The following is an 11,917-nucleotide window of genomic DNA, read 5'->3' as shown; positions in this document are numbered from 1 at the left end:
GACCTCTAACCACTGGTGGCTCTTTTTAAACAGCTAAAACATATGCAGCAAAAACCCAGGAAAATGAGTGGCATCGTTTATTTCAAACTAGGCCAGCTGGGTTTCCAGCTTCCCTTCTGCTGGTCTGATGTTTTATAAATGGAAACCTGGTTTTTCTTCTCTAGCATCTTTTTTTTTTTTTTAATTTTTATTTTTGGCCAAATTTTATGTTTCGCAGGAAAAAAAAAAAACCTACAGTTTCGGATGTGATTAAATATTCTTTTTTAAATGCAGATTTTCAAAACACGTTTCATTTCAGGTGTCCCTTTGTGTGTCTGGCTTGCTGAGTATAGAAGTTGTCACCTGGACGATTCTGCTCCTTGGCTCCAAAGAATTCTGGGGCAAACGGCACCCCGATGCCAGCCTCATGGGACAAAATGTACATAAGCCTCTGCAATGTCCTCTTGTAATTGGTGCCGTTTTCTGCTTTGTTTTTATTTAAGAAAAATAAATGTGATGTATTTACAGAAGGTTCTTTACCTAGGAGCGAATGAACAATAGCTAAATGTCTTGGTATTTAAGGTGTAAATTATCTATGGCTTTGCCAAATGAAGGAAGGGGAGGCAAGAGATGGTGCTCCCTGGTCCCCAAATACTCCAAGCCTGAGGTGGGCTGGGAGCTGCTCAGACCCCTGTGAAGGCACAGCCAGAGTTGTGACCTGAAGGAAGCCCTGCTGGGACCATGCATTCCAGGCCTTCTAGCCCCAGGGCCCACAGGCACTGGTCTTGAAAGAGCCCTGGCTGTGTATAAATGCAAAAACCCCCGCTGCCAAGGAGATGGATGGCACCGATAGAGCCCTTGCCAAATCCCTCTCAACCCTTTGTTTGGTACCCATGAGTCCAACCAAGGTCAATGTACAGCATCACCGCCATGGAGTTGAGATGTACAGAGGGAGAGAAGAGCTGATGAGCATATAAAAGTCAAAGATTGTCTACTTTAAGAAAATAAAATACCATGAATGGAGCCAAACCTTGTTCCTGTGTGCTGTGTGTGGCTCATGTGTAGCTTTAGTCTGTGCCATCGAAAGCAGCTAGACACACCTTCCACGCTGGGGTCTCTCCCACTCCTTCCCCACGTCTATACATGTGCACAGGTAAGATCACTTGGGGGCGAAAGTTGAGGGAGAATAAGCTTTTAAAAAGGAAGGGAGCCACAAAAGAGAATAGAGCTGCCAGAGCCCCTCAGGTGTGGCCTCCAATGACGGAAAGTTACGAATGATGTTGGTACTGATCCCTTCTGCTGTTCCCAAGACTTCACACACACACACACACACACACACACACACACAAAAAAAAAAAAAAAAAAAAAAAAAAGCACTGGCCCTGCTTGCACTGTTTTTTGGGGCTCCTTACCCCACGGATAAGCTCTTCAGGGTGTGAGTTGGCTTCCCAGAAGGAAGAACGTATAGGGCAGATCCTAGGATGCCCACTAGCTGGCTTTTGTGTTCAGAGGTACTCAGAGCGGTAGAACAGTGCTGATAAAAGCCATGGAGATACACCCAACAAGGGCCTGCTTCAAGCACAGTCAAACTCCTTAGAATTAAAATAATACTCGGCACCTCTGCGGGTGACCACCTTACTCAGGGAAGCATCCTAAAATTAAGGTCAGGAATCAAGCAATTGGGGGGTTCTCTCAAGCCAGTGCAACTCACTGTTCTTCATGGGGAACACAGGAATAGGGTGCTTGGATCCCCACTCTGCCCTGCATGCCGATGGGGCCGGAATCCTGGAAGCAGGATCACCCCGAAACTGTTTCCTCTGAGGAGAACTCCAGACAGAGCCCTAAGCATAGGGCAACTGACATCCACACAAACATGCTCAGATCTCAGGTACAGACACACAGACCTGGGTCTCTGGTCCACCCACCCTCCTACCTATGTGGGAATCTCCTTTGAGTTTCCCCCATGTCACCAACGGCAAGAACCCAAGGAGCCTTTTGTTCAAGGAGATAAAATGTTTGACTGTAAGTCACTGAGACATCCTTTGTGCTTTCAATACCAACTGTGAAACAGAAAACTAATTTCACTGCGAGCATCTTTAACCTAAAAATACAGAGCTGAAGGGAAAAATGAAAGAGTCTGCCTCCCTTGGTGTGTGCAGGGAACAGAGGAGGCCTGACCCAGGAAATGGCTTTCCTCTGGAGCCCCATGGGCACCTTCTCTTGATCCCTCCCGACCCTTTTATTGGTTACTTGTCCTGTTGCTATGGTTAAAATAACCGAGGAAGGCAACTTAATGAAGGAGGGGTTTACTTTGGCTCACAGTTCAAGGTTCCAGGCCATCATGGTGGGGAAGTCATAGCGGTAGGAGCAGCTGATCACATTGCATCCACAGTCAGGGATGTGAGTGCCCACTTGCCCCTTTGTGTTCAGTCTAGAACTCAGCATGTGACGTGTGCAACCCAGAATCAAGGTGAGACTTCCCTCCTCTGCTTCCTCAATCTACATTATCTTTCACAGGCTTGTCCAGTGGCTGGGCTAATCTATACTGACTCTCACCCAGCATGCCCAGAGCCTTATCTTCCAGGAGAGTCTAAATCCTGTCAAGTTCCTAATCAGTATCAACCATCATGTCCTCCCCAGACAGACCTCTGTTCTGTGCACCATGCTGGGCTCTCTGGGTGTCCACTACAGTTCACCTGTGGTGGTTCCCTCCTTCCCTCTCACTTTCTAACCTCACAGTCCTAGGTATTTCCATCCTTCATGGTCAAGCTATATCTACCTCAGCCTGGCTGAAGGTCTTATCTCTCTCTCCCCATGTCCCCACCTTCCCATGCTCACCCACTCCAGGGTATAGGCAAATTCCACTAATTCAGGTCGGTATGATATAGTAAGTTCCACGATTCATCTGCAATGTACTATCTGACCCATCTTCCACCGAGGGCGCAGGCTGACTCTAAGAGGCCCAGGAGAGGCCTACAAGGCAAATGCCAGTAGCCAGCACTAGCAGGGAAATTGATAACAGGACTTACAAAGGAAATAAGTGAGAAGCTGATGATGAGAATAGCCAAAGGGACTGGCCAGCCCTTAGCCGGTACTGTCTAGCCTCTCTCCACCATCCGGGACTGCCACCTTCCTCGGTGGCTTGTATGGTCACTGATGCAGGGGCAGCCACAGTGGTTACAGTGATGCTGGCTGCCCTGAACATCTGTGTTTTGCACCCCACTCCTAAGAAGCTACGATTGTTGGTTCTTTACAGATGGGGAGATGACATGGGAAGATGGCTCAGCTGGTAAGGTCCTTGCTGCTCAAACACGAGGAACAGAGTTTGACTCAGCATTCACATGAAAAGCTGGGCATCATGGTGAGGATTTGGAATCCCAGTACTGGGGCGGTGAAAATAGACATATCCATGGTGCTTACTAGCCAGCCTAGATGACATCCCAGTAAAATACCTTGCTAACAAGATGGACAGTTGCCAAGGACTAAAACCCAAGGTTATCTATGGCTCCACACACATACATGCCAATTGTGTACATGTGTGGGCGCACCTACACACACACACACACACACACACACACACACACAGGTAGGGACCCTACCAGGGGACAACTTGCCACGACCAAACAGCATAGCAAATGACATGGCCAGTCTACAGCCCCAAAGGCTTGTATGTGGTCTGTCTGGGCCCTAGATAATAGCAGATACCCAAGACAAATGGGCAGAGAGTGGGCCCAGGTGGCACACAGGCAGGTGTCATGGAGGGCTGCACTGCACCATGAGGATGAGCAGCCACCAGAGGCTGGGTGGCACTCTGGAGGACTCACCAACAGAGACCTAACAGGGAGCTTCAGGACTAGGGTAGTTCCCATACCAGGTGCCAGCCAGCACAGCCTAGAGTGTGGCCCCAGGGGACCCCAGTCCCTGTGGTAATTCCATCGGTAATAGGCTATTGTGAACCCTAGGGGATACTATGAAAACCTAATGGAAGGAGCTGAGAAAGCCTGCTTGGCCCAAGAGGGACAGTGAGGGTAAGTCCTGGGATCCTGGTTAAGTCTTGACAGGAGCTAGATGGGTAACAGATCTGTTCTGCTGGAGGTGCCAGGGGGTAGAGAGGAGGAGGTCCCCAGAAACTAATGACAGCTGCTAGCCCAGAAACCAAATAGGTCCTTGTAGTCAGGCATTATCCTAGCTAAGGTCAGGGTCAGGACCATCAGCCTGAGGACATGGGTGTGCTATCAGATGCAGGAGGAGTAAGGGCTTCCTAGAGTCCCTCACAGGCCACCAGGAAATGGGCAGCTGGTGCAGAAGGACAAGGGCGGCCTGCCTGGGACTGGGGTAACCTGATGAAGGAAAAGTTTCCCCAGCAGCCCTTCACTTCAGGAAATAGCTGGTCCCCACAGGTTCAGCTCCCTGTGGGAACAGCTTCCCAGATCTCAGTCAAGCCCAGACAATATGACTCCAGGGAAGCTCCCTGCAGCCTCTTAACCTTGCATGCAGACATCTTCCTGTGGCAACCACTGCCCCCACTAAGATCTAGACATTCTCCGAAGCCAGTGAGTGATTGTCCACAGATGGAGGTTGTACTCCATCACTGGCTGTTTGTGACCAGAAAGGGTACCTGTGTCAATCTCCAGAGCCTGACCCAAGGCCAGGCAGCACACATCAGGGCCAGAGATGGTAAATTATACTGCCACTGCTATATTTGGGTCAGTGTCTAAGAGCCAGACTCAGCAGGAGGGAATTACATGAGAAAGAACCAGACCAAACTCACCAAGATACCCAGTTAATACCTGAAACAAGAGGATCCTGGGTGGGCACTCGAGGCCACCAGTTTCTAGGAAACCTGGCCTGCCTGGCAGCCCCTTTGTGGCATTTATGGCTTCTATTTGGGTTTCTCTTCTTTTAACAGGGCAAGAACCCCTTAGGACATGAGAAGCCAGTCACTGAGACAGGCCCTAGTCCTGGAGCACCCCCTGCTGGTTATTCCGGGAACAAGTCAGACCTTGGTAGCACCAAGGATTGAGAAGGAAAAAAACCTGCAGGTATATCCACCTGCTAAACAACATTAGCTACACACAAGATACTCTAGAGGCCAGGCACTGGTGGTGCCATGGAGCCTCAGGCACCAAGGATGCCATGGTTAAAAAAAAGGAAAACCTTCCAATGTGGTTATGGACAGGAAGCCCCGTAACATATGCTGCAAGCTAGCTGAGCACCCAGACAAACTACACAGGCTCCCACCAACTAGCTACTGCCCAAGGTCACATACTAATAAGAGAGATGCTGAAGCAAAAGTCCGTGTCCCACCCAGAAGCCCAGCTAGGACACCGTGTGAGATACACCCATACCAGCGAACCCAAAAGCCACAGCACCCAAGTGATCCCAAGATGCATCGCCCTAGGCATCTACCACCCTGCCTCCCTCCCTCTGTCCATTTTCCCAGTAACCACCCCAGTCCCTGATGCGAGTCCCTCCACCAGGCTTCCCTGGCCTCTCTTCTGGGGACCTCATCCACAATGATCAGCACCCATCGAGGCCTGTGACAAAGAGCTGGTACCAAGATCTCCGGAAAGGCTTGCGTTCATTGGGCTTGTCGGGACAATAGACTTCCTGCCCTTTGTGTTGCTTGGGTTCTACAGGGAGATGGGGAGCATCGGGGCGAACCCAGGACATCAGAGCTTTCACAGCCCTGGCAGTATTGATTGATAAGGTCGAGAAAGAAAATGGGCAAAGCTCCATTCAGGGTACGACCTTCACTGGCGAAAAGTGAAAAATAAAGGCTCCGATTTCCTGGAAAACACGGCAGAATGTCTTCAAGAGCTCGGGATAAATGGGCTTGTCTTTTGTAGCACTCCCCCATGGGAGCGGGGGGTTTCGGGGGGAGCACAAAGGAAAAGTCGGTGAAACTGACTTCCAAAAGAAGAACTCCATGGTCAACAGATGAACGGATGATGGGAAGCTACCTATCTCAGTTACTTTTTCCATCGCTGTGATAAAAATACTCTTGACAAAAGCAGTTTAAGGAAGGAAAGGTTTATTTGGCTCACAGATCCAGGAATAGTCAGTCCATTAGGAGAAAGTCCCAGCAGCAGGGGCTTGAGGCAGCTATCAACGTCACATTCCTAGTCCAATACATGTGTTGGAGTGACCGATACATGTGTTCAGCTGACTTTCTCCTTTTCTTCAGAATCCCAGACCGGGACATGATGCTGCACACAGTGGGTGAGTCTTCCCACCCCACACAGCATAGTCCCTCACACCCATGCCCAGAGCCCATCTTTTACACAATTCTAGATCTCATTGAGTTGGTCATGGAGGTTAACCATCATGCTACCCAACCAGCCCAGGGGGGAAAAATGTTATTATCAATGCAGTCAATCAACAAACACTTGGGATCTGGGGCAACTCCTTCAGGTTAACAAGAACTAGAAGAAGAACTAATTGGCAGGATGGATCCCAGCTCCCCAGAGGCACTGGGCAGAGAAGAACCTGCGGTAATGCCACGCAGAGAGATTTTCATCCTCACCAGTCACACCCGTGGGAAACACCATACAGCAATGATCTATAACAGCGTACATTGGGCTAACTGACAAAGATGTCACTGGCTGGGGGAGGGAAGGCTGGGAAGCAGTTCTGATACCCTGCAAAGGTAAAGGCAGGCATGCATTGCCTTCCCTAGCAGACTCTAGGGGCATCCCTCTCATGAACCAGAAAGGTCTATGTGGAGATGTTCATTACGAATTCCTTCTGCAACCCCGAAGTGGAAACAGCCAACATGGGAACATGTCACAGTACCCTCAAGAGCTGGGCATGGTGGTGCACACCTTTCATCCCAACACTTGGGAGACTAGATGTCTGTCCTTGAGGCCAGCCTGGTCTACAAAGTGAGTTCCAGGACAGCTAGAGCTGTTACACAGAGAAGCTCTCTCTCTCTCTCTCTCTCTCTCTCTCTCTCTCTCTCTCTCTCGTATATATTCTAATGAGAAAAGAGTACATCGAGAGGATAAGACCCTTCAATACAACATGGGTACATTTCAAAATTATGTTAGGGCCAGTGAGGTGGCTCCATAGGTAAAAGCAGTTGCCACACAGTCCTGGTGACCGGAACTCTATCCCTGGAATCCATGTTTTAAAAAAAAAAATGGATACAGTAGCAGGCATCTATAATCCCAGTATCCCTAAGGCAAAAACGGAAGGTGGAGCCAGAACTGCCTGGAAGTCCATGGACCAGCTAGCCTGGAGTATGCAGGACAGCAGCAGGAACAAACCAAACCTTACGTCTACAAGGTGGAAGGCAAGAGCCAACTCCCAAAAGTTCAAAAATTGCACTCTGCTCTCCACATACTAGTCATCACACACACACACACACACACACACACACACACACACATCACCATCAACAACTGTGATGCTGCATAGGAAGAGATATACATCACATATACAATAATATTTTTCAAAATTATATTATTTCTTGGGGTATTTTTAAGTTGCAAAGGGATACATACAGCAAGACTCACTTAACACAGACTTAAAATATGCAAAGTAACATTATATATATGTATATATATGCATTTTTATATGCCGTATCTGTGGCAAAACTAGGTACATGTTGCAGGGTTATCATCAGCAAATTGTTAGTGCCTCAAGGGAGCCGAAGAGGAAGGGTACCGTGTGGGGAAAGATGCAGGGAGTACTTGGACTGTATTTAAGTAGATACAATCAGATGTTCCCTCAGCAGCAGAACAGAGAAATCTGAGTATTCTCACTTAATGCAAATCCTAACCTTCAAAAATAGTCTATGATCCAAAAATGAAACACTAAATGAAAGCACCTAAAACTCTAAAACTGAAATAGTATAGACTGGGTAATCGCTTTCTCATAAAGCTTGGAGTCATAAACGAAACTAGGAATGTAAACTCCATGATGGAGTCTTGGTCAGCACACGTGAAGCCTGGGTTCAATACCAGTATCCCCAAAAGGAAAAATAAATAAATAAATAAAACAGACAACCCACCATGTGGCCTTACAAACTGCAGGAGTCACCCTGAGGAAGAGGAACTCAGAATGGGGCCTGTGGAAAGGCTTGGGGTGTTGGGAACAAGCCACAAGGCTTTGTGTTTGCTTGCAAGTGTTACAAGTTAACCAAATATTCACTGATTTGCATTTTTAGAAGTGGATGGGACTCATGGTCTTTATCCTACTTCTGAGCTACACTCCCAACTTCGCGAAATCCATTTGTCTTATTTTAACAAAAGAGGTAACTTTGTTGCTGTCTCTATGGTTTTGAGACAGGCTTACTCTGCTGTCCAGGCTGATCCTCCTCTGCACTCAGCCTTAGGAGTAGCTAGGAGTACAGGTTGCCCACTACCATGCCCCACGCCAAGGTCATTTTAAAAGGGGGGGGGGGAGTATCAAGGACTGTGATCTGCAGCCTTGCACAAACTGACCTGGAGGGGAAGACCATGGGCAATAGCATACCAGATCCCATGTGTGATGCAACCCTACCTTCAGGCGTCTGCGCCACATGCTTGTATGCCTGGTGCAGGTTCTCCCGGCAGACTTTCTGGTGATCACTCAGCAGTAATGCCAGGGCTAGGATGACACCTTTCTCTAAGAGGCCAGTTCTAAAGATGGGAAGATGGGTTTAGACATCAGAAGACCATTTCATTTTTTTTTTCAAGATTTATCTATTTTATGTGTTGTGGGTCTTTTTGCCTGTGTATATTACATGTGCACCCGATGCCCAAGGAAGTCAGAAGAAAGCCTGGAACTGGAGCCACCACATGGGTGCTGAGAACTAAACGCCAGTCCTCTGCAAGAGCCACAAATCTTAACCACTAAACCATCTCTCCAGACTCAGTTTCAGTTGTCTTAACAGTTGAATGCTCTTCTGTTGTGTGAATACACTGCATTTTCATTATCCGTTCATCAGTTTGTGGGCATCTGGGTTGTTTCTATTTCCCAGATATTGTGAATAGAACATGGTTGACCAGTTGTCCCTACAGTAGGATACAGAGTCTTTTGAGCATGTGCCCAAGAGTGGTATAACTGGATCGTGTGGTAGCTCTATTTCTAGCTTTCTGAGGAACTGCCACACTCGTTTTCATAGTGGCTGCATCCAGTTTGCACTCCCACTAGCTGTGAAGAAGGATTCTTTCCATGCTAACATTTGTCATATATATATATATGTGTGTGTATATATATATATATATATATATATATATATATATATACCATTCTGACAGGAGTAAGCTGAAATCTCAAAGTAATTTTAATATGCATTTCCCTGATATTTGAGGATGCTGAATATGTTTGAAAATGTCTCTCAGCTATTTGTATTTCCTCTTTTGAGAACTCTCTGATTAACTAGTTTCATGCCTTGGTTTTATCTGGGTTGTTTTCTTGAAGTTTATTTGGGGGAGGGGGTTCTTTGTATGGTCTAGATATGGCTGGTATAACTGGTAAATAAATTTCTCCCATCCTGCAGACTGCTTCTTCAGTTGGATGGCAGTTTCCTTTGCTGTCTAGAAGCTTTTCCATTTCATTGGGTCCCGTTTATTAATTGTTGGTCTGAGCGCCTACACCGTCAGTGTCCCCGTCCAGAAAGTCCTTTCCTGTGCCAGTGAATTCAAGTGTATTCCCTACTTTTTCTTCTACCAGACTCAAGGTATCAAGACTTTAGTTGAAGTCTTTGATCCATTTGGAGTTTTGTGCTAGGTAAGAAATAAAGCTATAGTTCTGCTCTTCTGCACATAGCTATTTAGTTTGACTACCACCGTTTTGTTGAAGATGCCCTTTTCTCCAGTGTGTATTCTTGGCTTTTTTTTTTTTTTTTTTTTTTGTCAAAAACCTGGTGGCTGTAGGAGGATGTGCTTACACATGGCCTCTCAATTCTATTCCACTGACCAGTGTGTCTGCTGTTTTTATTACTATAGCTCTATAGTATGATCTCTAAAAAGGTTCAGATAAGATCAGGTCAGTGACCCTGCTGAAAGACATTCTATCTCTGCCACATTCTAGAAACCTGGAAGGTCATAACTGCAGAGCACCGTGGCTTGTGGAGTGGCAAGAATCCCAGCCCTCCCACTTTGGAGCAGCATCTCGGGATTTCTACAGCATGGATTCTTTTCACCATTGTGAGCATCGACCCCGCCATCTGGGAAATGGCACAAGGCAGCAGAAACCTGTAACTCACCCTGCCTGCACAGTGGAGCTGAGCTCACCACTGTTCTACAACAAATGCTGGCTCCCAGGGAGAGATTTCACAGGCCTGGCACCCAACTGCTTCCCTCCAGACTTATGGCTGCCCTCTGTGCTTGTTATGACACAGAAGTTAATTAATACTAGGTAAGCCACTTAGATAAAGAATTGTTTTTATTTTCTCTTGAAAAAAATTGAATGCTATATAAAAACTCAAATGAGTCTATTTTAAAAGATGAGGGGACTGTAAGATAATTCTACATTTTTATATGCAGATTATTTCAATAGTGTCGTTTTGATCTTGGTGTGCTTTTGAGAAACATGCTGCAAATCAAACTAGTAGTTTAAACAGAAAAGTCAATAAAAAAAAAACAAAACAAAACAAAAAACCACCACCTGATGGACCCATATCCTAGAAAAAGCCTGGGTCTTACAAAGGGAATGGCAAATGTCTTGCCGTTTGTGCTTTGACTTAAATGAGCAATTTAAAGGAAATACATTGTTTCTTTTAATCCCTTGATTATGAACCATGTCTTTTAAGTAGACAACAGCATCTGCAAAGGAGTCTTCTGAGATCACATCTGTCAGATTGGGTTCAGGAATAGATTAAAGTCATGTGTGAAGCTCTTCACTAAATATCCAGCACAAGGGACTTATCCAGCCAGTTACTGTGCTGAGACACTGGAGAAATTTTAATCTTAGAATGACTCCCACGATTGGGGGGATAGAAAATGGCGGCAGGACACACCCATTCCAGAGCTGCTGGGTTTCCTCCGTTCCTCCCCTGTGACCCATTCCACACCAGGCATGCTTTGCAAACTGGGCTGGCATGCTTCTTGGTCCCAGTTCTCAGGGGCTATGATGGGAGAATCACTTGTTACCCAGGAGTTCTGGGCTAGCCTGAGCAATACAACAAGAAGGAGGGAAGGAGAAGGGAAGGGAAGGAGAAAAGGTCGAAAAGGAGAAAAGGAGAGAGAAGCTGGGGATAGAACTCACTGCTAAAGTGTGTGCTTAGCGAGAATCCCTGGGTTCAATTCCCAACATCAACAGGTTAAAATAAAAAAACAAAAACAAAAACAAAACAAAACAAAAAAAGGATATCTAGGTAGAGAAGGAAGAGCAGTGGACAGAGGGATGGGAGACAAGACCAGGTAACAAGAGAGGGTGGGAATAAAGAAAGTACATGATATACCTGCTTGGAAGTATGATGAAATTCATGGTTTTGTATGATGAATATTTGGTAACAATAAAAAATTTTAAAGGCAAAAACACCATAAAGAAAAACTCAAAGCAAGAAAGTCGTTTGACTCTAAAGAACGTGGCTCCTCCTGGGAGTTTGTCCATGCTCCAAATGAGTATTTGTACAACACAGATGGGACGTGGTGGGTTTTTTGTTTGCTTTTTGTGTTGTTGTTGTTGTTGTTGTTGTTGTTATGGGGGTGGAGCAAGGTGGGATGGTAAACCTGGGAGGAATGGGAAATGGGTGTGATTGGGGTGCATTGCATGAAATTCCCAAATAATTAATAAAAATATTACGTTGGGGGAGGGAAAAAAAGAATGTAGCATGCCAGGCATTGGTGGCGCACGCCTTTAATCCCAGCACTCGGGAGCAGAGGCAGGTGGATCTCTGTGAGTTTGAGGCCAGCCTGGTCTACAGAGCGAGTGCCAGGATAGGCTCCAAAGCTACACAGAGAAACCCTATCTCGAAAAACAAAACAAAACAAACAAACAAAATGGC

At 46.4% G+C, this 11,917-nt stretch overlaps 1 protein-coding gene across 1 annotated transcript in view; it reads right to left on the bottom strand.

The window, feature by feature from the left end:
* Positions 1 to 11,917, bottom strand: part of Rsph14 (radial spoke head 14 homolog) — a 74,192-nt gene that overhangs the window by 58,529 nt on the left and 3,746 nt on the right. The window contains exon 3 of the mRNA XM_035451786.1: positions 8,485 to 8,603. Within this exon, the coding sequence (XP_035307677.1) occupies positions 8,485 to 8,603 (119 nt within the window). The remainder of the gene's footprint in view (positions 1 to 8,484; positions 8,604 to 11,917) is intronic.

The sequence above is a fragment of the Cricetulus griseus genome, assembly GCF_003668045.3.
Source record: "Cricetulus griseus strain 17A/GY chromosome 1 unlocalized genomic scaffold, alternate assembly CriGri-PICRH-1.0 chr1_0, whole genome shotgun sequence".
In the NCBI taxonomy this organism is placed as follows: domain Eukaryota; kingdom Metazoa; phylum Chordata; class Mammalia; order Rodentia; family Cricetidae; genus Cricetulus; species Cricetulus griseus.
The sequence above is the reverse complement of the archived record's forward strand: the minus strand, read 5'-3'. Positions and strand labels throughout refer to the sequence as shown.